We start from the raw sequence: 27,761 nt of genomic DNA on the forward strand, positions 1-27,761 counted from the left end.
TTTCTAGAGTCCATTTTTATAGGAATTTATTCCTATGCCAGTCTATAGGAATTGCTTCATCATGCTGTTTCTGAATCAGTCAGCAGATGGCACATTCCTGATGGCTCCGTGCTGCAAGATGTTATCTTGTTCTTCAGTTCTCCCATCCTTGAGGCTGTTGGGTGGATTCCAGTCTGCCCTCCGGGAGTACTCTGGTTATTTCCACTTGACGCCTTCTTCAGCCGATGGACACTGGATTCTTAGGCTGGCATCTCCCGGATCATTCAGTTATTATCCACACCAAGCATCCATCCACATACATCCTCTATCTCTATTGTAATCACAATTGTTAACAAAGCTAGATGAATACAACAAAAGGGCGGGGAGTCTCTGGGTGCTGTTTCTGTTGTTAGAGACTATTGCTTTGAGTCTCTCTCTCTGTGAGTAGTTGTTACAAAGAATTGCTTTGAGAACAGACTCTGTCTTAGGATGTACTAACACAATTAGCAGCTTGCAAGTTTCACACAGAGAGGGAGAGAAACAGTAAAAATAAGAGACCAAAAACCAAGAGACTTCTTAATTAATAATACCCTGGAATTTAAACTATGGGGAATCAAACTCATTTGTGATTTTAATACAGAACTTCTTTAATATGATCCAACAAGAGTGCTGGTAAGCAGCAGGATCTCCTCATCTGGGTATTGATTCCCTCCACAATTGGTGTCCCCAGTCAGCAGAAGGCATGTGCTGGAGGCATATGCACAGTACACTGTGGTCCAGCAGTTCCTGGCTGGTGGACTTCATAGCTATTTCTTAATTACAGGAAGCCTAGCTAAACTGAAAGAAAACTAGACTAAGAAAAATCCTGGAAGTAAGAGTGAAAGTTAAACAAGCATGTTGTTCAACTTGTTTGAAGCAGAATGCAACTGTAGAAGCTGGCAAGAACCTCAAGACAACCGGTGCTGGTGCTGAAATACTCTGCAGAGTCATTGGTCGACTGCACCAGCTCAAGTACAATGTAGGAGAGCATCTAGCATGAGATTGACCTTGTCCCATTGGAAACACTACTTGCTGCTTGAACACTTTCTATTAAGCAGCTGGTTCATATTTTACCTTCTGCTTCATACACTACCTTAAAAAATATCAGACAATATAGGCAAGATTGAATATCATTTATTTTTTATCTTAAAATTTAACTGAATGCCCAAAGAGCATATATGTGTTCGGGTGTTTTTATTTTATCAAACTCTGTTAGTGCCTGTCATATCAAATCTAATACTGCTTTAACAATTTATACAAAACAAACACAGCTTTGCCCTTACAACATTTTAAAAGCAATCTTACCAACAACAGTGAGTATGGCACTTGCAGAAACGCTGTCCAGGGTAGTATTTGCTACACATGTATAGGTTCCATCATCCTTATCAGTTACATTCATAATGGCCAAACTATCTTTATGAATAATAAACCTGTAAATAATACATTCAATAGTGGATTTTTCATTGTTATAATAAAGTTGTGTATAAAATTACCAAATCCTAATGATGGCTTAATATTTTTGTGGGTACCAGCAATATCTCCATGACTTAATGTAACTTCAACATTTGGACTACAACTACATTTTCACTGATAGGTAAGATCAGTATTCAAATGTGTTTTCTTTTCTGAACGACACCTCGCTTAGCAGTTGATTCGACCTCTGATCAGCAAAAGTGTTGCTTTTGCGTCTCAGAAGCTAGCAGAAGTCTTCAATCCTAACCGTTGCTGCAACAGGATACTGATGTCCTCCAAAAGACAAGGCAGGACACACCACCAACACACAACTAGAGCTGTGAACATCTGATCAGATTTATAACGAATTCACTTATTCTGAGTTTGCTAACCTTTTGTAGCTGCTTTCTTCAAACATTTGTTTGATCCAGTTTTACTGGAATAAAAGAAAGTAAATTGCAAAGTCTTATGTGTACTTGTGTAATATGCCTAACTGTGGAATATTTGCATACTATTTGCCTTAACTTTTTAAAATAAAACCTTTCAACGTTTCTGCCCAAAATTACAGTTGGAAGCCTAGAAATGATTCACCCATGCATGGTCATGAATGTAGGGTAAACACTGACAGAATCTGCTAGAAACATTAATAAGCAGCCCCCCCCCTTCCCCCGCAACCAAATCCATACAGAGATATGCTTTTCACTTTTGGAACAAAGAACTTACTTTGTTGAATTTGGCTGTATTGGCAGGTTAACATTAGCACAATATAAACTTCAGCCTAAGAATCCTACCCAAGCTTGACTGTTGCTAGGGCTTCCCTACAGGACCTCCTCTCTCCTAGCTCCCAAGCTCCTTCTCCCACCCATCTGCCAGTTTGATTTAACAGTAGTTACCTTGCAGTTAAATGTAGAGTTTTAGCCTAGGATGCCCTCAACAGAAAAGTCCTGCATTCTCATACAAGTTGTTAAAGTCGGCCACATAATTACAAAGCTCTAGTGTTTTCTAGATCAAGAACAGAAAAAGTACTCTCTCTGTGATTTAGAATTTTAGGCCAGAAGGGACCATAACGTCACCTAATATGACCTCCTGTATATCGCAGGCCTTTACATTTCATCCAGTTACTTCTGTATTGAACCCAATAACCTTTGTTTGACTAAAACATAACTTGTGTTTGGCCAAAGCACATATTCCAGAAAGACATCCAATCTTCAATGGATGCCACCAAGAGAAGGAGAATCCTTCACTTCCCTTGGTAGTTCGTTCCAATAGTTAATCACTCCCACTGCTAACACTTTGTGCCTTATTTCTAATTGGAATTTGTTGGGCACCAGCATCCAGCCATTGGTTCTTGGGATTCCTTTCTCTTCTAGATTAAAGAGCCTTATAGTACCAGGTATTTTTTTCCCTGCTAAAGTACTTATACGTTGTAATCAAAGGATGCCTCAATCTTATTTCTGAAAACCTAAACAGATTCAGTTCTCAGTCTCACACTATGAGGCATTTTCTCCTGCCCTCAAATGTTTTTTGTGGCTCTTTTCTGCACCCTTCCCAATTTTTCAACATACTTATTAAAATGTGCACACCAGAACTGTATACAATATTCCAGTACCAGTCTCACCAACCCATATACAGAAGTCAAATCACTTCCCTGTTCCTACTCACCACTCCCCTGGTTATACATTCAAGGATCGCATTACCCCTTTTGCCACAGCATCACACTGGAAGCTCATGTTCAGTTCAGGGTACATTATGACCCCAAGATATTTTTCAGTCACTGCTTTCCAGCATACAGGCCCCCATTCCTTAGATTTGGTCTGCATTCCTTGTTTCTAGATGTATAACTTAGCATTTGGCTATATTAAAACACATTTTGTTTGAAGATTACCAAGCAATCCAGATCACTCTGTATGACTGCCCTGTCTGCCCTATCATTTACCACTTCACCAATCTTTGTGTCATCAGTAAATTTAATTAGCTGTGTTTTTATATTTACTTCCAGATTATTTATGAAAATGATAAATAGAATGAAGCCTAATAGTGATCCTTGAGAAACCCCACTAGAAACACCACCATGATGATGACTCCCCATGTACAACTACTTTTAAAAATCTGTCAGCTACCCCTTTCTTAACCCATTTAATATGTGCTGTCTTAATATTGTACAATGCTATTTTTTTACTCAGAATGTCATGTGGTACTAAATCAAATGTCTTACAAAAGTTTAAGTATATTACATCTACAGTTAATTTCATCAGTCAAAATTGTAATCTCATCCAAGAATGAAATCAAGTTTGTTTGACATAATCCATTTTCCATAAAACCATATTGACTAGCATTATTTATATTCCTATTTTTTATCAATTGAATCCTGTATCAGCTCTTCCATTATTTTCCCCAGGATTGAAGTCAGGCTTACTGACCTATAGTTATGTGGGTCAACCTGTTTGCTCGTTTTGAATATCAGCACATTAGCAAAATTTCTGAAATTTCCCTTGTATTTCAAGATTTATTAAAATTAATATCAGCAGGCCAGAGATCTCCTCACACAGCTCTTTCAATATTCCTGGGTGCAACTTTTCTGGATCTATTCAGTTTAAAATGTTTATATCTAGCAGATATTGTTTAATGAAAGCCTTGCTTATTAATGGACTAGAAATTACTTCATCATCCTGATGTGATACAAGTACATCATTCTGCTTCTTTCCAGATACAGAATAGAAATATTTATTGAACACTTCTGCCTTGCCTGCATCACAAACAATTTTATCATCTCTATCTATTAATGGGCATATACCATTGCTATGAATTATTTTGCTCCTAATATACTTTTAAAAACTCTTTCTTATTGTTCTTAGCACTAACCATGGATTTTTCCCTGATGTCTTTAGCTTCCTTTATCAAATTTCTACTATTCATACTTCTAATTTATTTTGATTGATATCTATTTCCCATTTTTTCCATTGTTTAAATGTTGCTTTTGCATTTCTAATTGCTGCCTTCACTTTGCCACTGTACTAGGATGGGCTTTTAGGCAAAGACAAACATGGGTCTGATGTTGTTATTGAGTAGTCTTCTTGTGGAAGAGTTACCCAACATTTCAGATGAACAGGAGAAACATGAACAAAAATGAGTTTAAAAGTGCAATTACAAAAAACAAAATAAATAATTTATCTGTACCTTTCATCAACTGGCAGTTCACCATTATCCTTCAACCATGTAATAGTTGGCATTAAGGTACGATCATGCTTTATAGTACACTCAAAGGAAACCTGGCCACCCTTTTGAATGATTTTATATTCAGGCTGTTTAATAATCATTGTTGGATCTGAAATTTAGAGTTGCTATTAGACATTTAAATTGTTTGAAATTCTGGGTTAAACTGTGATTAAAATGGTTTACAACAATGATTGGTTTCTTACCTTTGACTTCTAGATGGACCTCATTTTGTACCTTTCCTAATTTATTCCTTGCTACGCAGGTATATGTGCCAGTACTATCCTTTTGTGCCACAGGAATTTCCAGAGTTCCATTGTCATGAAAAACATAAAGATCTCCATGCAGGATGCTCCCTTTTACTCCCTTAAACCTTTATATTAAAAATTGTATCATTATCCAATATCATGCACTAATTCAATCACATCTAGTGTTAGAAAAGCAAATTTTAGAGTACTGCATAAGAAAATACAGATGTCAAGCAAACCCATGCAGTGAAATTTAAATGGAATCGATCAGTAATTTAATTAAATGTTAAATTACATAAATAATTTAATGTATCAATATTGTAATCAGTGCATGCTAAAAAAAAAAGAGAGCCCTATTTTATTTTTAGAAAAAGAAATATAGAATAACAAAAAACATTTAAATGATTGCTTTCAAGGAAAGTTAATGCCTCTTCAGAAGTACTTATACACAATGACTACAACTTACCATTCAATTTCAGGCACAGGTGAACCAAAAAAAGCACAATCTAGCAATGCAGGATTGTTTGCAATGATTTGATATAATTTATTAGCAGGAGTCAGAATTCTTGGTGGCTCAGCTAAAAAGACAACACAACACATTTTATTTTATTTATCTATATATAAGGCATGTTTGATTATGACGATCAGGAGTAGCCTATAAAATTACACATTTACATCTCTCTCTAATGTGACTTAGGGGCTCTATCTAGCTCTGCTGCTGGTAGTCTGTAGAAGCTGTAATACAGGGGAATCTTCCTGTTACAAGTAAATACTTCCTTCTTGTTTTTCAGTGAGCAATAGTGATAAGCACTGAAGTATGTGACTTCACTGGAAGAATTCAAGTCAGAAAATGCTAAAAAAAAAAAAAAAAAAAGAAGAAGCAAGGTACACTGGGCCAAATATCTTTGCCCCAGTGCAGATGACTGATTTGACCACACAATTACCAGGCGGTTCTACAACTCCTGGGTGCAAGGAAGCTGCACACTCCAGGATCTGGGGTCAGACTCTTTGGTGGAGCACTCTCCTTTCCTCTGGAACATCTTGCAATGAAAGAGGGTCTTTCCTCGGCTCCATCCACTGAACTTGGATCTTTGGAACTAATTATTTTGGTTCCTCATGCGGAGGCTTTACAAGGTGACCTCTTTCCAACTAGGATTTTACAGCAGGCTTAAGCTCACAGGGAGGCACTGAAGGCCATACTACTCATGGCTGGAGATACTTTCTTAGAAGAAAGTCTCCCTGACTCAAGCATAACAAGATCATCTTGCAAGAGCAGATCCTGAAACAGCATCTTAAAATCCTTTTGGATAATTTCTGAGAAAATCTTAAAGGTGTTGCAGGCTTTAGCTGCGTGTCCTTTACCTTTTTCATGACTATCTGAAGACCTGGTTTTTATGTGGATCAAGATAATTTTTTTTAATGGAACATTAAAAAATTAAAATGAAACATTAGTTTAAACCTAGGACTAATTAACTCTTTACAGCTATTTCTGTTGGCCTGAACTAACAGAGAAAGGGGACAAGATGCTTTCTTGTTTGCATCAGCAAAGGGGAGGGAGGAAGTTAGAGAGAGTGGGCTATCTATGCTCTTCATCTGTAGCGTGAGGGCTCAAGGGATATGCTCACATTCTACTCAAAAAAGTTCTGTAGCTATATGGCTGGGCATGCAACCCCTTCAGTGGGGCTCTGTGGAGACCATATATGAAGGAGAAGAAAGAACTGTGTTATATAGGGGTTTGATCAGTACTCATAATCACTTGCAATATAAAAGATTTATTTTATTAACTTTTTTGTTGATTTAACCAGCAATATTTTTCTGTTACTTAGCATTGCAGAAAGTCTGGATTAGATTAAACAATATCAGGAAAATTTACTAGTCAACAACTCTTAATTAAGTTACAGATGAAAAATGAAAGATTGATCTTACCCAAAACATTCACAAATGCATTTGCCAGCAAGTATCCATATTCATTAGAGGCATTGCATTGATAAACAGCACTTGATCTTTCTTGCACATCAGAGAAAATTATGGTATCACCATCTACTTTTCTGCTAGGATCTTCTGGGGCAACTATATGGGTTAAAAAAGTGTATTTATTCTTTCTTAAATTGTTATTAAAATGAGTACTATATTTGTGAAGGGAATGAAATATTATGAAAGACAGAAGTATTTCTTGATTCCATCTTCCCAGACTTCCCTTCAGTGGTTCACCATTATATCATGACGTGATTTAGAAGGTGTCAAGTATCAGGGGGTAGCCGTGTTAGTCTGTACCCACAAAAACAACAAGGAGTCCGGTGGCACCTTAAAGACTAACAGATTTATTTGGGCATAAGCTTTCCTGGGTAAAAATTGCACGGAAGAAGTGGGCTTTTAAAGCTTATGCCCAAATAAATCTATTAGTCTTTAAGGTGCCACCAGACTCCTTGTTGTTTTTGTGATTTAGGAAGTTATCCAGATTCTATACTTATTCAGTGCAAACTGGATACCTTCACTGTTCTTTTATGATTAATGCCAAAGGCATATGATCCATGTAATTTGAAGAGGAAAACATACAAAAATATACTGATGTATGTATGATTCAGACAAACAAAGATACAGACACAGATATGTAATGAGTGGGATAAGAAAAAAACCTTCTTCTTAATGCCAAAAGAAAATGAATTTATAAAGATGGGGGAACTTTAGAATATTCTAAGAACTCAAACTGTTCCCATGTTCTGCTATTCTTAAACGGAAATATGTCTAAAAACATAAAATAAAAAATAGCTTTCCCCATGTGAAAATTACCTCAAATGAAACTATAACAGGTCAGATGCATTACTGGGAAGGAGTTCTTTGTCAACAAGCTAGGAGCATTTATGGAAGTGGTGTTAGTGATTCAGTAGGTGGCACTCTTTCCTCTGAATGAGCACTGCCAGTTCAAAACTGTTCTGTAGTGCTGCTGCATGTGATTAAACAGCTGCTGAGTTCTAGAAGTGGCATGGGATGCTTTGGGATGAAATATACAATGCTGAGTAAAAGACAGACATATTATTGAAGTTACTGGGCCAAATATTGCTCAGTTATCCCTGCACGACCACAATAAATTGGGAGGAGTTGAAGGTGAAACTGAAAATAGAATCTAGCCTGTCAAATTTTGTTGCATATAAATACACCAAAATACAGTTTAATGTATTTGCAGACATCACATTTTTGACGATATCTCCTGGGTCTGCATCCCCTGATATTATCTGTGAATTTGAGAGCATAATTAAGCCTGCAGAACGCATTGCCAAAGATATAATTCAGACCAAGAGCTGAGGAGAAGTAAAAAAAAAAGTAACCATTTATATGGATAATAAGAACATCCACTGCCAAATTAGCAAGGATTTTTTTTAAAATGATATAAATCTTCATGCTTCAAGGCATAACCTAAATTCTAACTGAGAAGAATTAGGAATTAATTTGCCATATACGTTATTTCACAACTGCCTATTATGGGTTGTTTTCCTTGAACCTTATACTAAAACATCTGGTACTGACAACTGTGACAGACAAGATAGTGGACTAGAAATATCTCTGGTCCAGTTCTGTTTCTCAGTGTGACCCCCTTTCCTCTGCTCAAATGGCTCTCATCTCACTCTGATTGCAAGGCTTAGTTTTCACAAAGAAATTTCACCAATTTAACTAAATCATTTTCTAACTACATTTTTTCCTATCCAATTTCAGGCTCAAGAATGGTTTCCTTTTCAAGTCCAGTCCACCTCCATTCCTATTTCTGGGCCACCATCACTCTGTTGCTGGGGGGGTAATCAAATTTGCTTTGCTTCCCTTTTGTATCAAAAGTTTCTGGTCTTCTCATATTCTGTTTCAAGACCCATTTTGCCTTAATTCTGCCCATCACCTATCTTTCAACGGGCTTAACTACCTGGCTGCTTGGCTGGTCACAACATCAACACTTGCCTCTACTTCAGAGAATCCTCCTCTCTTTAGTACTACGTATGCCTGGTTCAAAACATGTTGCCAACAGACATGCCAAACCCGCAAAAAAGCCCACAGAAATTTGGCTTGTTTTTGGCTTAATTGCCTTGTGAGTTGCTTGTTGGCTAGTTTTTGGCTTGTAGCTTGTTGTTTCTTTTTTTTGATTGGCTCCCGGCAAGCAGGGGCAAGGTGGGGCAAGCAGGGGAGACAGTCAGGGATACACAGCAAGCTCACCAGAGTCCCAGACTGCACACCAGGGAGTCTAGTCACATAGAGTGTTAGGGTTCTTAGGGATTGGCTCATTTTGGCCTTGTTTTGAAATGGGATTAGCTTGATTTTTGGCTTATTGTGGAAGTCAGGGCACTTATTTACCAAGTGAAAGTTGGCAACAGTGGTCGCCAATACTGGCCCTACTAAAAATGTGAAGGAGTCATGCTGTTTCACATGTTCACATGCTATGTCAAAGATCTTAATTTTATGATGACATTTCATACTCACGAAGTGAAACAAATCCTTCCAGCCCCTGAAATTAAATACTAAATCAAGGTCTCAATATAATCTCTGAGGGCATATTTACTGTGCTAGGCCCTGATCTTGCAAAAGAACTTTTCCAGGCACATATTTCTGCCAGTGTAGATCCCTTTTACAGGATGAAGTACTTTGAGTTGACTGGCAAAACCATATCAGTTTACTTAAAAAAAAATCTTCTTCCTATGGAATGTGTCTATTCTGTGTGATTGATTTAGGAATTCATGTAATCAAAGATTGACTCTACTGGAATATAATTTAGGAGTTTCTGTAATATTCATAAGACTTATGATTCTTTTACTGTGTTCATCAACAGTTAACTGACTTTGGGCAATTACCACAGACTTACAAAGATGTACCAGTAGCACATAAAAGTGATGACATTATTTTTGGAAATGGACTATTTTTTGCAAGCAACAGGAAGGATTTGCCTTCTAAGACCTGTTTTGTGACATATTTGATAATTTGTAAGTCACATTGACCTCTGTGGAAGGAAGCAACTGAAAATGAGCTCATTTTTACACGTTTATGATAATGATGCTATAGGTAGCATTGAAAAGCCCCATTTAATATATGTGCCATTTTCTGTTGCTTATAACTTTCTCCAACAAATTACTTTTTGGGATGAAATTTCTCACATTAAGACTCAGTTCAAAAGTTAACTTGTGTGGGGAAGGTGTGGTGAGGTGAGGGGAGGCAGGTTGTCAAAATTCCATTCAGCTGTGTTTGAGATGTCAGTGTATGGAAAGAACAGTCAAATCTGACTGCTTTTTGCAGTCCTATCTAAAAGCTGGCTACTTTTTAGAACTTCAGCGAATCTATGGACTTAAGCCCCAATCCTGCAATCTGATCCATGTGGACAGACCCCTGAACTCAAGCAGAGTTCAGCTGACTCTGTGCATAGGGGACCTGCCCATGTAGATGATCAGAGTGAGAATCATGACTTTTGTTCAGAACATGGACTACTGGCATGTTAGACAAAATTTGAGTTAGAAACATTGATAGCAAAAGCAGCAGGAAGCTGCATATTGTTTATAAACACAGTGTGCAACTTTCTGCTAAAGGAATGATCAGGACTTGCTCAAGGAATTCTGTTGCTCTAGACAAACTTGTAAATATCTGTCCCCGACAAGCCCACATTTGGTTCCACAACGTTACTGAAACCCTAATCCTGAAAATACTTACACACGTGATTATGTATTTGCAGAACTGAGACCTGAATGCTTTGCCACTCCCAATATTTGCAACACCCTTAGGTGCACATTTGCTTTCTGTATGTTGAATCAGCTTTCTATGTGCTTCTCCAAATATGCAAATAAATACAGCATGTTCAAATACAAAGAAAGCTATATACTACGTCAGACACTTCCTTCATCTTAGCTCGTCATTCCGCACCATAAGTCTCCCCTATGTTGATCTGAATCTATCATCATCATTAGACTGCACATCCAGTTCTAGTTTTGCATGATATCCCCCACTGGATAGCACTGGACATTTCTTACAATAATATATTTATTTGATTGGACTTAGTAGCACCATTCTATTTTCTTGTAAAAAAAGTAAATGCAACATTATAGATACAACTGATTAAAAGCAACATTATGGTTAGACTTGGGTGAAAAATGGAAAAAAATTCCACAGAATTGTTTTTGCCATTTCTCATTGAAATTTCTAACTTTTCTGATGAGATGTATTTACTCTTTAGATTGTATACGTACAAAATTCAGGAAGTTCAAATTTATGATTCTCAGAGCAACAGTTAGTTGAGTACATTGCATATAAACATAGATAACTAGCAGTCAAAAGAAGAAAAGAAGAAAAATGTACCCTGATTACCAAGAAAAAATCCCTGACAATAAAATATTAGGGCCTGAACAAAAGCCCACTGAAGTTAATTGAAGTCTGTCCACTGATTTCAATGGGCTTTGGATCAGGCCCTAAAATGCTGTTGAATAGTCTTGCCAAGGAAAGGGGGGAAGTTACATTGCCTGACATGTTTAACATTCGACTAGTCAAACATGTAATAGATGTCCATTAGAGAATAACCCCGAGAATGGAGATGGGCTGGATGGCCTAAGATGTATTTTTCCATCTCTGGTTTCTATGAATTTATGATGTATTAATTATTATTATTATTATTACTACTATGATAATGGTCAAGCCGTTGAGTGCTCCTAGAATCACTGAGTGACTTCCTCAAATTATTTCCATGTCTGAAATGAAGAAGCCACCAAATATTAATATCACACAACAGCCGGTATTAAATGTTCTCAGCTATGTTTATTTAAACTGTTAGACCCACAGGGCAGGGACCGTGTCTTTATTTGCCCATAAAGTGCAATGCAGGCCCAGGATACTACACAAATTATTCTCAGAAATATGCTACTTGGAACACAACCATATTTTGTAGGGTAGGCTGTTAACTGTGTTTCTGTTTAATAGTGAAGGTGATAACAAGTATGTTGATGACATGCTCAGATGCTGTGTGGCAGACTCCCTTGAACTAAAAGCTAACCCAATATACTAGAAAGGAAATAAACACAGTAACCAAGCTGCTTTTTCACATATTGTTGACAAAACGTACACCTTGTCGTTCTGCTCATCTTGGAGCGTAATCTTACTTTGATCAATAAGATGTCATAAAAAACACAGAGTAGAAGTGGAGAAGAATTTCTCTTTGGGACAGAATAGCAACATTAATTACTCTAATTGCCTTTAGATGCCAATATCTTCTTTAACACAGTACACTTATGAATCAAGAGCAATAATTTCTTCCATGCTTTTAAAGCGAGCAGGTATGATTTCTGATAAACCTTTCAGAAATAAATTTTTATTTTTTCAACCCCCAAATAGAGGCCAATAAGATAGTGTTGGGACACATAATAGTGTACTTATACTCGATGCTTGATACTATCAGAGCAACAGAAGGAAATGTCGTTAAACTGTGATAATTCACAATCTCTTGTTCATCTTTTTTAAAAAGCTGTTATGGTATCATTTTGCAACAGGGTAGAAAATTAATCATTCAAAGAAACAAATACTTGATATGAATGTTGACACTGAACATATTTCATCATAACTGTAGAGCCCAGATTGTCAAAAATATTTCTCATAGATTATGCGCATTTTGCAGTGAATGTAAACACTATGGCGCATGTCAATCATAGCTCTTATATATGTGATCCCTAGCAGATGGTGCTTAAGACCAACTTCAGAGATAACTAAAACATGAGCAATATTCTGAAGACACAGTAGATCCTGTTGTTGTTTCTGATGAGATAATATAATAATGATAAGCAGTCTTTCTTATTGACATAAATTGAAATACTTGGCCATTGCCTACCCTTCATGCAGAATGCTGTTAGTCCTCATGTAGGGTTTGTAAATTTTGGAATGACCAAAGTATCATCTGTCTTACAGCCAATAATGCTAAAAGTAATGCTATTTATTTCATCCTACATGCCTCTTCCTCCAGAGGATCACATTCATAACCAATATGTAAAAGTTGTGATCATATCCATTACTTGTCAGTCATTTCCCTACTTAAAGTTATAAATGTATGATCCAGTATTGCTGAAGGGAGCTGAAACCATAAAAGTCAAATAAGATCATAGTTAATTATTTGCATAATTGTGGTGACACTATGCCTTTTATTAGCTATAGTTGAAAGTATAGAATGGGGACAAGACAGTAAATATAAAATAAAGGACAGAGTAAGAGAAGAATGTCCTAGTGCTTATTAGATTTAAGTAAATTCTGTTGGTAACTGGCTGAATCAAGATGGCATCATAACCGGAATAATCCATATCTTTGTGACCTCCACGTTTCTCACATGCTCTACCTGAAACTAATCTTGAAGAACATCCAAAAGCTACAGATAGTGCTGCATATGGCTGTTCTCCTGCATATAGGTTTTAGCTGCAATGAACATGTTACACTTATATTATGTAAAGACTGTACTTGTGATTCAAGACACGACACAGGTGTATGATGGGGTATCCACCCCACATAAGGCCTGAAAGGGTCAAGGTGGCCAGGTAGGCCAATTAGCTGCCTAGGCTACACCTGGAGAAGCCAGGGAGATGGGATTAATTAGACCTGAGGTTCAGCTGGATAGGAAGAGGAGGGGCCTGTATAAAGCCCAAGATCCGAGAGCACAAAGGGATGGCAGGGAGATAGTCTGCCGTCACTTCCTGGGAGAAGAGGGTGTGTTTAGGGCTATAGAGATAGGAAACCTACAGTTACTCCCTGGTTGGAGGGAGTTTGGGCTGGTAAACCAGAGAGGTGGGAGAGCCAGAAAGGCAGGAAAGGCTCAGGGGAAATGCAACAAGGTATGAGATAGGGCAGACCCTGGCTGCTGATGAAAGGGAACTGAGCTAGAACCTGGAGTAGAGCAAAGGCCTGGGTTCCCCTGCAGGCCCCTGGGGAAGTAGCATGGACCAGGCAGCAGAGAGTGGACTGCCTGGGACAGCTTGTCTTGGAAGACTTTGATACCCTGGAAGGGGAGGACCTCAGTGATTTGGCCAGAGGGCTGAGTCACTAAGAGGAAGCTGCAACTCCTGGAATGAGAGATGCCAGAGGGTGGGAGATAATGACGGGTGAAGAGACTGACATAGGAGGGCACAGCACCTGGAAGGAGCTAATCCCCAGAGCCACCAGGAGGAGGTGTCACCTGCAATGAGTGGACTCGTGACATGGTGGAGAATGCGGACAGGCAATTACTCCTTATAAAAGGGGAGTGTAAGAGATTGTGGTGGACCATGAGGGACAGTATAAGTTGGTCACACCTGATACAAGAGGAGTGTGGAAGGCAATAACAGAAAAAAGGGAAAGAGAAAATGGAGTCACAGTAGGTGGAAGCCTTTTTTGCTGAAGGCACTTATACGCTCCCAGCCTGGACTCCAGAGTCTTCGCCCCTGCAGATGGGGACTGACAAACAGCCAGAACGGATCCAGATCCTGCTGAAGTATGAGCAGAGACAGTGGGAGGCACATTGGTACCTGCAAAACTATTTGACACAGCTGGCTCAACAGCACTGTATTTATTTAAGCTCATGCAGGAAGAAATTAGCAAAGACTGCAGAGAGTGGAAAAGAGGTACTAGGGCCAGGAGGGCAGAAGCCTGTCCAAAGGAGTGTTATGCCTCCAGGTGAAGGGGACACCTGAAAAAGAGAGTGCCCCTACCTGTATGGGGGAGAGAAGCCTCACCCAGAATGCAGAAAAACAAGAAACCCCCAAAGAGTCCAACCTGTGTGGAGAACAGGAAAGGGAGGGGCATGTTTTGCCTGCGGTCAGCAGGGGCACCTAAGGAGGACATATATGAGTTGTAAGGTGAAGGTGAGTCCAGGAGAGGGGACTAGACAAGAGAAGGTCAAAGCATGGCCAGCTGACAAGGCACAGAAAAAGGTTTGTTTTGGGTTCAACAAGATCGGCCATATAAGAAGGCACTGCCCTCTTAAGAAAGGACGGGGTAGCAAACAGGATAGCATGGACCCGAATGAGATAGGAAAAAAGGGATCAGAAGATAAAATGATTGGGATGGAGAAGGCCCAAATAGACACAGGAACGAACACAGAAGTGAGGGAGGCTATGATGGGAACTCAGACCCTGAGGGAAAGGGAGCTGGGGGATTCTGTGCAGCAAGTAAAGATGCTGCAGAAGAAATTAGGAGCAGCCAAGCATGCCTTACAAGAAGCTGTAGAAGATTTAGAATTGCAGTGAAGTGAGTATCAGGACACCATCGAGGAGAAAGGCAGATTGCTCCTCATGGTGGGGGACCTTGAGCAAGAGATGGATGACTTATGGGCCCAGTTATGGCAGATGCCAGGCAGGAGACACCCGTGTCTTCCAGGGATGCAATCTTGAGGAGGAGTGATTGTGATGGGGTGTCCACCTCACACAAACCCTGTATAAAGCCCAGGATCTAAGAGCAAAAATGAACTGCAGGGAGGTAGTCTGCAGTCACTTCCTGGGAGAAGGGAGGTGTGTTTGGCCTATAGAGAGTAGCCTGCAGTTACTCCCTAGGAGGAGGGAGTTTGGGCTTGTAAACCAGAGATCAGGGAGAATGAGAAAGACAGGAAAGGCTCATGGAAAATGCTACAAGGTATGGGGTAGGCACACCTTGGTTGCTGATGAGAGTTGCAGGCCCAGGTACTCCTACTAGCCACTGGGGAGGTGGCATGGACCAGACAGCAGAGAGTGGACTGCCTGGGATAGTTTGCCTTGGAGGACTTTGATACCCCAGAACGGGAGGACCAGAGTGACCTGGCCGGAGGGCAAGTCATGAAGAGAAAGCTGCAGCTCCTGAAGTGAGCTGTGGCTCACGAAAGCTCATGCTCAAATAAATTGGTTAGTCTCTAAGGTGCCACAAGTACTCCTTTTCTTTTTGCGAATACAGACTAACACGGCTGTTCCTCTGAAACCTGAAATGAGATGGTCCTCTCTCACCCTGTGGCCTACATGTGAAAAGACAGCCAGAGGTCTCTTCACACATAGGTCGCAGGGTGAGAGAGGACAATCTTACTCCAGGAGCTGCAGCTTCCTCTTCGTGACTTGCCCTCCGGCCAGGTCACTCTGGTCCTCCCATTCTGGGGTATCAAAGTCCTCCAAGGCAAACCATACCTGGAAGGAGCTAATCCCCAAAGCCACCAGGGGCAGGTGCCACCTGCCAGGAGTGGACCCTGTGACAACGTATAATTCACTCTACATAGTTTTGGGCCTGGAAACTTGAAAGGCTGCCTCTTTTCTATATGCTATCCCAAGGTTTAAGACTGATGGTTCTGAGTAATGGTGCCTAGATTTAAATGTCTAGGGGCTGATGGTTGAGGGCCCCGAGTGTCCATCATAACCAAAATCTGTAGGTCCTCAGGGCTTTGTGCAGATCTACTTTCTCAGACCTTTGATCAAAGTGGCTAAATGTCACATTATGTATTTACACTATTTTATGGGACTAGAGTCTTTCTGGTGGGTTTAGTCAAGGTGTTGTTTTAATTACATATGTTCTGTGGGGAAAAACTAGGAGAGAAAAGCTGGGACTCTTGGCCTGCAGTTGGATTGTGTACTTTGGAGGAGTAGGGGAAGTGTTAAAGGTAACTAAGCAGGGCTTGGAGAAGTTCTGAGCTGGGCAGTGGAAGGGCCAGGTTTGCAGGGTTGAGCGAAGGGAGTAAAGAAGTCATTTGCTCAATGAGGGTGTGGGTGAACTGGGAGTTGGTGTGCGTGGTGGCGAAGACAGTAGCTGAGAGGTGATTTGGTATGAGCTATATTCGAGGGGCAGAAGTTGGGACTCGGAAAGAACAACGAGGGGACACAATGTTAAGAAGAATGAATACTGTTTTCTCTCATCTTGCCCTTTACTGTAAGCCAGCACAATTTTTCATTCTCCAAGAGAGAGAGGACAGAAGACAGAAGAGAGTGCCCCTTTATTTTCTCTTTTCTTCCTCCACCAACCCTTTCTTATTTGCCTGAAAACCAGCTGCCTGAGACCTCCCTAACTGGTACTCCAGGTTCTCACTCTGAAAATAGGGTCAACCTACAGGGAATGGTAGGAGGTGGAGGCTATAGGGTGACAGATTGTTACTTGCAGCCCCACCAAGTATTTTGGGCACCAGCAACCACTGTCCACTGGGTACACTGTATGCACTAAATAAAACCCAGCTTCAATGGATTTCATCCATGCTATATTCATTAGGCCAGATCCTGGCCCATCTGCACAACTCCAGCAGGAATGATGGCTGGAATGGTGAGTGCATGCTGGCACTGACAGCCCATCTCATTCTCTTATGGGACTGGTCTCCTCCAGAATATCAGAGCCCAGTAGCTTCCATCCTACACTCATGTGGCTGGGACCAGCAGAGTGCATGTGTGTGTAAAAATTCAGGGAAAATAATAAGAACTAAGAATTTTCCTAACCAAGGATTATGAAACATTCTCATGAACAGAGATCAAAGGGTTATCCTTTCTGTCTTCAATTCAATGTATTATGTGATTACAAAGAGAGACTGAATAAAAATATCACTTTAATGTGAAAAATGATATAAGCATGTAAAGAGCATATCAAGTGAAGATCATCAGTTTCTTTCAGTATACTTCGTCCTCTAATTTTGAAATGTGTGTGTTTAATATTTAATAGCTCAGCCTGTACTATAAACCACTGAACCAATAAATTAGTCTTTTGTGCAGTATCACAAGTACCTTTCTAAAGTCCAGTTATGTCAGTGGTTCCCCTTCCAATTAATCTGGATAATTACTTCCTTAAAAGTTTAGGCACTTTATGCAAGATTTCCCTTTTGTAAACCCATGTTGAACATTTAAACCATAAAACCTAAAGATTGTGCAGAAGTATGAATAATGCAGAACTCAAGTGTTAATTGAAGCACAAGGCAAAGCAGAGTCAGGGTCTGAACTGGACACCCTTACTCATGTGAATTATCATAATTGACCTCAACTGGACCACTCATATAAAGATTACTCATGTGAGTAAGGATTGCAAGATTAGGCCCTTATCATTCCAGCAAATTACTGTAATTATAAAATTGTTTTCCTTTTAAAAATGTGATCATTAACTAAAAATGAACTAAAATTTATTTCTTTTAAAAGAGATGTTCATACCAGGTAACAGACTCTGGTGGCGGGGGGGAGGGTGATTATTTTAGCCACTACTCTTTTTTAATTAATTTTTTTAAGTGCCCACTATTTTCCCCCTTTTTTGCATGATGTTGCCTTTCAACTTTCTCCCTCTCCCCCTCCCTCTCCTTGATGTTAGGACCTTTCCTTTAACTGAAACATGGGTGAGTGGCTTTCTCTTCAACACTGCCCCATCCCTTGTCTGACTATAATAGGAAAACAAAACCGGAAGCATTAACCATCTCCCAGATGTGTTTTCCAATAGAAAACTAAAAGTATTGCAAACAGATTATTGGGCCACAGAAGGTGCATTGTGGGATCTCTGGTGACAGAAGCTCTTTGAAATTCAAACATAGCAGTTTCGCTTTGAAATGGTGCCACGGGTGTAGCTCTTCCAGCACTGCCCTGCAGCCCAACCAGCTGCTTTAGTTTCATCATTTTACAATGATACATTAAAAATTCAACTTGAAGCAAGTGGGACCCTGCCCACATGAGTATTTTCTATGCCAAGTGAAAAAGAGGGCATGGTGCATTTGCAAATCCCACAGACTGGCTTCAGCTATTTTAAACTGGAACATTTTCCTTTTAGAAGCTGCAGAATTCACAAGTATAGCACTCTGTCACTTGCCTCCCTTTATCTCCTGCACTCCCTCAGATGCCCTGTCATTTAGTTACACTTTGCACTGCAGCAGTCAGCTAAACTCCCAGTTAAATATTTGCAGCTGCTAAGGAAAGAGGGATGGTGGAGGGGGGACAGAACCCTGCTAAGGAGTGAGAGAGATCTTGAACTTCCAGAGATACCAGTGACACATCAGTATGCAATAGAGGTGGATCCTGATTACCAGAGGAGGAAGACTGGAATAATCAAGAAGGATAGAAGAGAAAGTTGAACAACTGGGTGAGAGTGGAGCCTGCAGTGGGAGGGGCCAGATGAATTGTAAGGGCTGACAGGACAAAAAATCTACATAAATATAGGGCAGAAAAGGAAACGAAACAGCAGGAGAAAGTAAAGGAAGAAAATTATGAAATGGGTATAAAAATGTATTTGTTATTTTATCAGCTGTCGACCTATTTGAGTGTATCGAGCACACTTATGAACGCTTTGAGATTTACCATTTAACCTCAAGGTTATGTGACTGAGTAAGCCATCATGACCCAGCATTTTAAAACCTATGTTACAATCTTAATCAAATCATATTTATCTACATGTCCCACACCACTTCCCTGGTGAGTTTTTCTACCTTCTCTCACGCAGATGTCTGGCTTACAGCATTATCCCTCAGCTTCTCCTGATAGTCTCCATTTTAGTCACATTATTAGCTGTTTTCCTCAGACCAGCTGTCTCTCTTCATTTTCCAAGAGGTTTCACACCTATCTGGTAAGGTTTTACTTTTCTCTTTTGCAACTTCCTGGGATGAACTCTGACTCCTGGAAGCCCTGCTGACTCTTTCACTGATCTTTACTTGAACTACTTCTTACCTTTTTTCAACTTCTTCAGCAATTTCCCTTTCATACTACACTTTCAAATCTTTAAAGTGCCAGCACAAGACGGCAGAATTTCAGAACACTATCATCATTTCTGACAAAGCAGCTGGTTAGGTTGTCTGGCTTTATCTTATGTGTTACATTGGGAAAGATGAGGAAAAAAGGGTGAAGGACCAGCAGTGATTATATGATATAATATAAGCTGAATATAAGAAGAATTGACAGCATATTGCAATATTGGTGTGTAAGTCTTCCTCAAGAACAGATGTGCTATAGATAGTGGTTGTCTTGCATCCGTCATATTGTGCTGCCAGTCATAACACTGCTAACAAATGAGTGACTGGGGCATCAATTCACAGAGCTTTTCTTATCCACATACACAGAATCAGTTGTTTCATTGCCTTAGGGTTCATCTCCTCTGACACCTACTTGCCACAAGCTGATTTCCAGACAGCTGCTGATTCATTCACACAGCCTTACTACAGCCTTTGACTGCTGAGAGCTGGAAAGCTAGTACATATTCCAAATTCTAACCCCTACAGAGGTGCGTAATACAACCACAGAGGTTTATTTCTGACCTCCTACCCTCTTTTCAGTTCTTACACAGAACCAACTTTCCTGTGGGGATGCAACTGAGTAGATATGAATCTTAAGAGATCCAATACAATGCAATGGCAATACGATTAGCAGTTCTATCCCTCTGATATCTCCAGTCAGTGGAACACATCACAGTCTCATTACTATGACCTCATCTCCATGAGTATTACACTAGCAGACAGCGTAACAGGATACTGAGTTGCCCACTTCAAAACAGTAATATTTGGAAGCTTCAGCACATTGGGGCACATTAGAGGTAATTTCTGCTGTTTCATCTTCATGCACAGTAGCATTTTTCTTTCATGACATATGCATTTATTATTCAATGTCAGGAAAAACATCCTTAAATATGGAATAATTATTCATATGTGAACAAGTTTCATATCCCTTATGTGTCCCTAATCTTTATTGGTTTGTGTTTTTATTCATCCTCCATTAAGATTATTAAAAGTCTTACTTGCTATAGGCACACCATTTGTTAGCCAGCTAATATTAGGTTTGGGGTTGCCATTAGCTCTGCAGATCAGGGTTCCATCCTCTCCAGGAGACAACACAAGGTTTCTAGGTGCTGTGATCCAGTATGGAGCAGCTTTGGTCAGGAAAGAAAACACAACAATCATGAATGTTACAGGTCTCCTTTCAGAAGGTCATACAGCCCAGTAGCTATAACTGGCAAAAATGCTGATTTTTATATCTGAATAATTTACAGGTAAAATCATGTTTTGATTAGCTCAGGTTACAAGTGACACAAGCCATTAGGCTGTCAAATAGATGGACAATAAATCATAAAGCATGCATAGCTGTCTGCATCAAAATTTTCAAGAAAACAAAATGTGATTCTTAACTGAATTTAAGTAAATTCGATTAATACACATCAATGGCTTTAATCCTAATCTGTATTTCTAAAGTCAGCAAAAGATAACAGACTCTGGCTTCTGTAAAAGGATTAGTACAGTAGCCTTTCTAATAACTTTTGAGGTGTCCCTGGTCCTCAGGCTATCCATAGAAGAGGAAGAGAGGGACTGATAATGGGGAAGAGTAAGTTTGAGTGACTCAGGCAGGTAGGGGAGGAGAAACAGATTTAGGGTGAAAACCTGGCCCCACTGAATCAATGGAAAAACTCCAGTGATTTTAATGGGGTTGGCTGACAAACACAGAGAGAGAGAGAGAGAGAGAGAGAGAATGGACAAGAGGTGATTTCTTTACAAGAAAAATAATTTCTGTGTGCCTATCAGCAGATCCTTTGCAGTAAGTCTATGCAAACAGCATATTTTTTCACATTTTGTATAAAAATAAATAAATAATGCATTTGTATTCGTGGACACAGGTGCATGGAAAATTTATCTTTTTATTTTTTAAAAAGGAAGTGGTTGATACCCACAGAACCATCTTGAACCAAACAAAGTCAACATCAATGTAAACTGGTATCAAGAGTTGTTAACAAACACTAGCAGGTTACTTAAAAGAAGTGACTGATTTGCCAGGTGAGGAATAATCAACTATCATTAGCTAATTCAAACAAAAGCCATCAGGCACACTTCAAATACCAATTTATTTGAAGTGTCTTTAATACCACTGGACAGATAAAACCTAGTAAAAATTAGTTCGGTAGAACCAGAAGGGGATACGAAAAAAGAAAGAGGGAAGATGGGAAGGGCTGATAAGGGAAAAGAGAAGGAGAATGGGGATGGGAGGCAGAGGAGGATGAAGAGAAGGAAAAGAGCAGGGGTGAAAGTGAGCCGGTAGGGGCCGGTACTGTGTACCGGTAAGAACCCGCACGGCCCATACCCAGCCCACAGTAAAGTCCCTGCCCCTTTTGCCACCGACGGGGCGGGGGGAAGGGGCAGGATATTACAGTGCTGCCGTGGCAGTGCTTTAAGGAGGGTCCTTTGCTGCGGCAGCACTTTGACACCGATGCACTCCCTCTCCCCTCCCCCCCCCATCGCAGCAGCGGCGTCCGGAGCCCCGGGCCCTTTAAATCAACACGGGAGCCCCGGGCAGCGTGGGCCACGCAGTCTGGAAGGGCTGGCTGGGGGATGCTGACCCATCAGCCCTGCCCCTTCCACCTGAGGCCCCGTCCCTTCTGGGGGCCAAAGCCGCCCCGGCCCTGTACCGGTAAGCGTCCTCAGTTACTTTCACCCCTGGAAAAGAGAGAAAGGAAGAGAGAAGGACGAGGAGCAGCAGAAGGGAAAGGAGCAGCAGAGGAAGTGGGGGAGCAGTCTCTTATGACAGTGAAAGAAAGCCTAGACCAAATTCACCATAGATACCAGTTAGTATTGCATTAATGGAATTCTTTCTAAGGCAGGGCTTCTCAAACTGGGAGGTCATGACCCCTTAGGGGGTTGCGAGGTTATTACATAGGGGGTTGCGAGCTGTCAGCCTCCACCCCAAGCCCCGCTTTGCATCCAGTATTTATAATGGTGTTAAATATATTAAAAAATGTTTTTAATTTATAAGGGGGCTTGCTATTTGAAAGGGGTCACCAGTACAAAAGTTTGAGAACCAGTGTTCAAAGTGATAGCTTCAAGTTAGCACCACAGAGCTGTTTGGCAAAAAACCACCACCACATACTAACATGAGGCCATCATAAAAATTAAAGACTAGACATGCTAAAGTCTGTCTTGTGGGAAACCTTAGTCGATTTAATGTTCAGTTCATTTTACATTTATCATTCATCCTTGTAAATACGATTTACTGAAATATATTTTCCTGATAAAATATATTACTATATAACCTTGCATTGGGATGCTGACATTGTAAAATTTGGGGTTATTTTAGCATTACCTTTGACAGTTACTGTAATGGTATGGTGAGTGGAACCTAATAGATTTCTTGCTACACATTTGTATTTTCCAGAATCAGCTTCGGAAACCTCTATGATCTTGAGAGTTTTCTTAAAGTTTTCAAAAAATGTCCTGTTGATGGGCAGTTCTCCACCTTCTTTAATCCAGCGGATAACTGGTGTGGGTCTGGAGAAATTAAAAAACAGATGAGATTAAAGAGCTGGGGTAAAAGCGAGGTTAAGAGTTCAATCCATTAATTTTTCATGTTTGTATTGTGAAGATAATTATTGTACTGAGAACTTCAACCCAGGTTTTTGGGGATAACCAACAAATGTGGAAAATGTTCCAGCATTACTCTGTCATTTCCAGTAAATTCACTAACATCAATAAACTTCCTTGATTTAATAATTACAGAATAATGTTGAATCAATTGCAATTTACAACCTTAATGACTCTAATAAAAGTTTCAAATACATACGTGAATGTTCTTTATCTAAACTATGATTATTTATTTGTGGTGGCAACTTGATGTTCATGTTACTTTAGAAGAATTTACTCACCTTGTAATGATGGTTCTTCAAGATGTGTGTCCCTGTGGGTGCTCCACAGTAGGTGTGCTTGCGTCCCTGCACTGTTGATCAGAGAACTTTGGCAGCAGTGTCCATTAGATCCACACATGCACCATCTCCCCTCATGCCCCATCTTGAGGCCAACTAGTGCACTTGGGTTAACCCACCTCAGTTCCTTCTCTACTGCAGAGTCATTGACAAGAACTCCAAAGTAGAGGGGAGGAGGGTGAGTTGTGGAACACCCATAGGGACACACATCTTGAAGAACCATCATTACTGCAGAAGGTGAGTAAATTCTTGTTGTTGTTGTTCTACTTCTTCTTTGAGTGGCGTCCCTATGGGTACTCCACTGTAGGTGACTCCTGAGCAGTATCCCACAAGGGCTGGGGCTTCGGAGTCAGGTCAGTTACTGATGATAGTACCGTGGAACCGAAGATGGCATCGGAGGCCAGAGTCCCCAGTGATTGCATAGTGTTCTGTGAAGGTATAAACTGATGGCCACGTTGCCGCTCTACAGATCTCTGAGACAGGGACATTCCTGAAGAAGGTGACGAATGAAGAAACTGACCTCATGGCATATGCACAAATAGTATCTGGAGATGTCATGTTGCCAATCTGATAACATTGTCTAATGCAGCCTGAGACTGACTTAGAAAGTCTCCGGGCTGCTGGGGTCCCCAATGAAAAAGGGGGAAAATAAAAGGGGGAAAATAGAGTCTCCTTTTTTGACTGGGGTATAGAAAACAAAAAGAAAGACTACAGCTAAGACTAAGGAGACTAACTACTAGGAATGCTAAAGAAATTAACGATAGCAAACGGGCTGCAAATGGCACCATCTCTAGCCAGGGATGGCTGAAAAGGAACTAAGGGGGGGTTGCCTCGTGGTGGGGCATGAGAAGAGACAGGACATGTTCGGGCCTAACAGATACTGCTACCAAAGGTCTCCGATCAGCAGTGCAGAGACGCAAGCACACCTACAGTGGAGCACCCATAGGGACACTACTCAAAGAAGAAGGTAGCTTTCAATAATAATGTCACCTATATGCAGCATCTGTCTTCTTAAGCTAGGGTGACCAGATGTCCCGATTTTATAGGGACAGTCCCGATGGTTGGGGCTTTTTCTTATACAGAAGCCTATTACCCCCAATCCTCTGTCCTGATTTTTCACACTTGCCATCTGGTCACCTTATATTAAGCAAACCCATATTATTTTTTGTACTTTATAAATTATATTATAGCAGGCTAGAAACCTGAAATTTGTCACACAAGAAATTTCCAAAACAAAAAATCTTTGAAAATGTTCATTTCATTTTGACTTAAAACATAATTGTCTATGTTTTTAAGCCAAATAGCAAAAATGAAATGCCATTTTGAGTTGAAACAAAAACATTCATTTCGTAAATGTCAATTCAAAACAAAAAATGTTCATTTTGACTTTTCCCATAGGAAGGTAAAAATTTTTCATCAGAATTTATATTTTCGTGTAAAAAATGTCTATTTTGACAAAACTGTATTTTTCTGAGGAAAAATATTCAACTACTGTGTACACCCAGGAATCACTTCATTGATATTGAAATTAAGGCACCTCTGGGGTGGTTTGTGACAGCTGTTTAAGGCCCCAATTCCACAGGAAATGTTTGGCAAAACTACCATTGACTTCAACGGGAGTTGTTAGGAGTAGGCCTAACAGCACAGTGCAAGTATCTGCACAAGTTTTACCAGGAATATTGTATCTTACTGAAAGTGCAGAAAGAATATAGGTAGGCCAAATGAAGTTACATAACCCTAAATTTGTCCTGGCCAAAAAGAAATATTAACACCCTTATCTTCTGTAAAAAGTGTCACATAATTTTAACTGGGGAGGGCTTCAGTTTTAAATCTCATCCTAAAGACTACAACTGTCGCACAACTATATCATCTAACAACATTAAAGGGCACTGAGTCACAACCGACTCAGAAGGAAGAGAGACACTTCTTGTAGGTCTCCCATCTGAGCACTGACCAGGCCATATCATTCTTGCTTAGTTTGTGAGAGCTGATCAGATCACAACCAGCATTACTCTGGATAGGGACCATAGCTCCAATACTTGGTTGTACTCCAGACACTTTGTGCCCTACCAGACAGATCTGGCTCACCAAAGGATTTATCATCAATAGAGGGAGGATCTTCGAATAGTACAGAGCCACAATATTAGTTTTGATATCATCCACTCCTCGAAAGCTGGTTTAGAGGAAATGGACAGAGCAAAGGAGACATAGCAGGCCATTCCTGTGCCCCAACAAGGCCATGTCTACACTACAAACTTTGGTCGATACAAGTTACTTTGGCATACAGCCGTTGAAGTTTGTATATCATTTGGGCGAGTACATACTTGGCTGCTTATGTCGGTTATTGCACATACTCACCAGGAATGCTTGTGTCAATGCAAAGTGTGGTGCTCCATGAGTAGGTATCCCAGTGTGCCACATACCGCTATCCAGTGCAATACCTTTTAGGAAATTTTTGCTTCATGTTGTGGGATAGAAATGACTTGCTCAGGCATCTCTGGGAGACAGGGGTCAACTTCCCACCACTGCAGCAATGAGGTTCCTGACTGCAGTGGAGCAATACACAGCATGCATGGCCCTATTTTGGTATCAGCCTACCTTGCCACAGTGTATAACAGAAAGGGCTACTTTTCTATGGTTATGCAAGCATTGGTGAATCATCAGGGAAGCTTCACTGATATCAATGTGGGCTGGTCAGAGAAGGTGTATGACGCTTCCATCTTTAAAGACACAGGACTGTTCAGAGAGCTGCAAGCAGGGACTTTTTGTTTTCTTGACCGGCAGATTATCATTGGTGATATTGAAATGCCAACAGCGATTCTGGGGGGCCCAGCCTACTCCTTGATCTCCTGGTTCACGAAGCTGCACACTGGCCATCTTGACAGCCCCACGGATTCAACTACTGGCTCAGCAGGTACAGAATGACAATTGAATGTGCTTTTGGTTTAAACTGAAGGGACCCTGGTGGTGTTTAATCACAGATTGGGTCTCAGTGAGGGAAACATCCCAATGGTTATAGCTCTCTATTGTGTCCTGCATAATATCTGTGAGGCAAAGGGGAAAAGCTGCTGCCAGGGTAGAAGGTGGAGGTTGAGTGGCTCTCTGCTGAGTTTGAACAGCCAGACACAAGGGCCTTTACAAGAGCCCAGTGTGGACTGATATGTTTGAGGAAGGCTTTGAAAGAGCACTTTACTGGTCAGGCACAGTTGTGTTCTGTGCTGAAGTGTTCTCTGGTCCTAGAGCTTTGAGTGCTGCTAAGAATTGTGTAGCGCTGGCTGTACATTTATAAGCATGACAGTGTGTTTTCCTGTAGCTATGAATTAAATGGCACATGCTGTAAATCTACAAGTACTGATTGCTTTCAGCATGCATTCTGTAATATGTGTTGTGAACTAATAAAGATAATTTTATTATCCAAAAACAGAACTTTATTGAGTGAGAAAAACACTATAGAAAAACAATGTGGGGGGAAAAAAACCCTGACAATGTAACACAAATGTTTAACATAAATTAAAGGGGTGGAACTTTAACATTGGAAAAGGAGGTAACATTTCTGTCCATTTGAGTGCACACATGCAGTCTGTTGTGGCTATACAACACCAACCATGGTTCTCACAGGTCAATGTCACATATATGCAGCATCTGTCTTCTTAAGCTAGGGTGACCAGATGTCCCGATTTTATAGGGACAGTCCCGATATTTGGGGCTTTTCCTTATACAGAGGCCTATTACCCCCAATCCTCTGTTCCGATTTTTCACACTTGCCATCTGGTCACCTTATATTAAGCAAACCCATATTATTTTTTGTACTTTATAAATTATAGTATAGCAGGCCAGAAACCTGAAATTTTTCACACAAGAAATTTCCAAAACAAAAATCTTTGAAAATGTTCATTTCATTTTGACTTAAAACATAATTGTTTATGATTTTAAGCCAAATAGCAAAAATGAAATGCCATTTTGAGTTGAAACAAAAACAATTGTGATTTTCCTTGCTGTCCCCTAGCTTGGAGTGGTACGGGTAAATATGAGGCCCGTGATGCCATGTGCAGGGAGCAGTAACTCTAGAGTTCTCCAAGGACTACCTAGGGTGGGGAATCTTGGATTTTTGGACCTGCAGGTCAGCCAAGGTCTGCAGCATTTGAGTTTGCTACCTGAGAAGACCCATCATAGAATCATAGAAATGTAGGGCTGGAAGGGATCTTGAGAGGTCATCTAGTCCAGCCCCTTGCACTA

At 40.3% G+C, this 27,761-nt stretch overlaps 1 protein-coding gene across 28 annotated transcripts in view; it reads right to left on the minus strand.

Moving 5' to 3' along the window:
* NRCAM (neuronal cell adhesion molecule) overlaps positions 1-27,761 on the minus strand; it is a 294,853-nt gene that overhangs the window by 60,838 nt on the left and 206,254 nt on the right. For all 28 annotated transcript variants that reach the window (XR_007354620.2, XR_007354621.2, XR_012666501.1 and 25 more), the window contains 7 exons: positions 22,910-23,094; positions 20,583-20,714; positions 6,858-7,001; positions 5,398-5,509; positions 4,890-5,056; positions 4,648-4,795; positions 1,324-1,448 (listed from right to left, as the gene is read on the minus strand). Coding sequence is in view for 25 of the 28 variants with exons in the window: in XM_075124419.1 (XP_074980520.1) it covers positions 1,324-1,448; positions 4,648-4,795; positions 4,890-5,056; positions 5,398-5,509; positions 6,858-7,001; positions 20,583-20,714; positions 22,910-23,094 (1,013 nt within the window). In the remaining 3 variants the exon portion in view is untranslated. The remainder of the gene's footprint in view (positions 1-1,323; positions 1,449-4,647; positions 4,796-4,889; positions 5,057-5,397; positions 5,510-6,857; positions 7,002-20,582; positions 20,715-22,909; positions 23,095-27,761) is intronic.

This window comes from Caretta caretta, chromosome 1 (assembly GCF_965140235.1).
Source record: "Caretta caretta isolate rCarCar2 chromosome 1, rCarCar1.hap1, whole genome shotgun sequence".
Taxonomy (NCBI): domain Eukaryota; kingdom Metazoa; phylum Chordata; order Testudines; family Cheloniidae; genus Caretta; species Caretta caretta.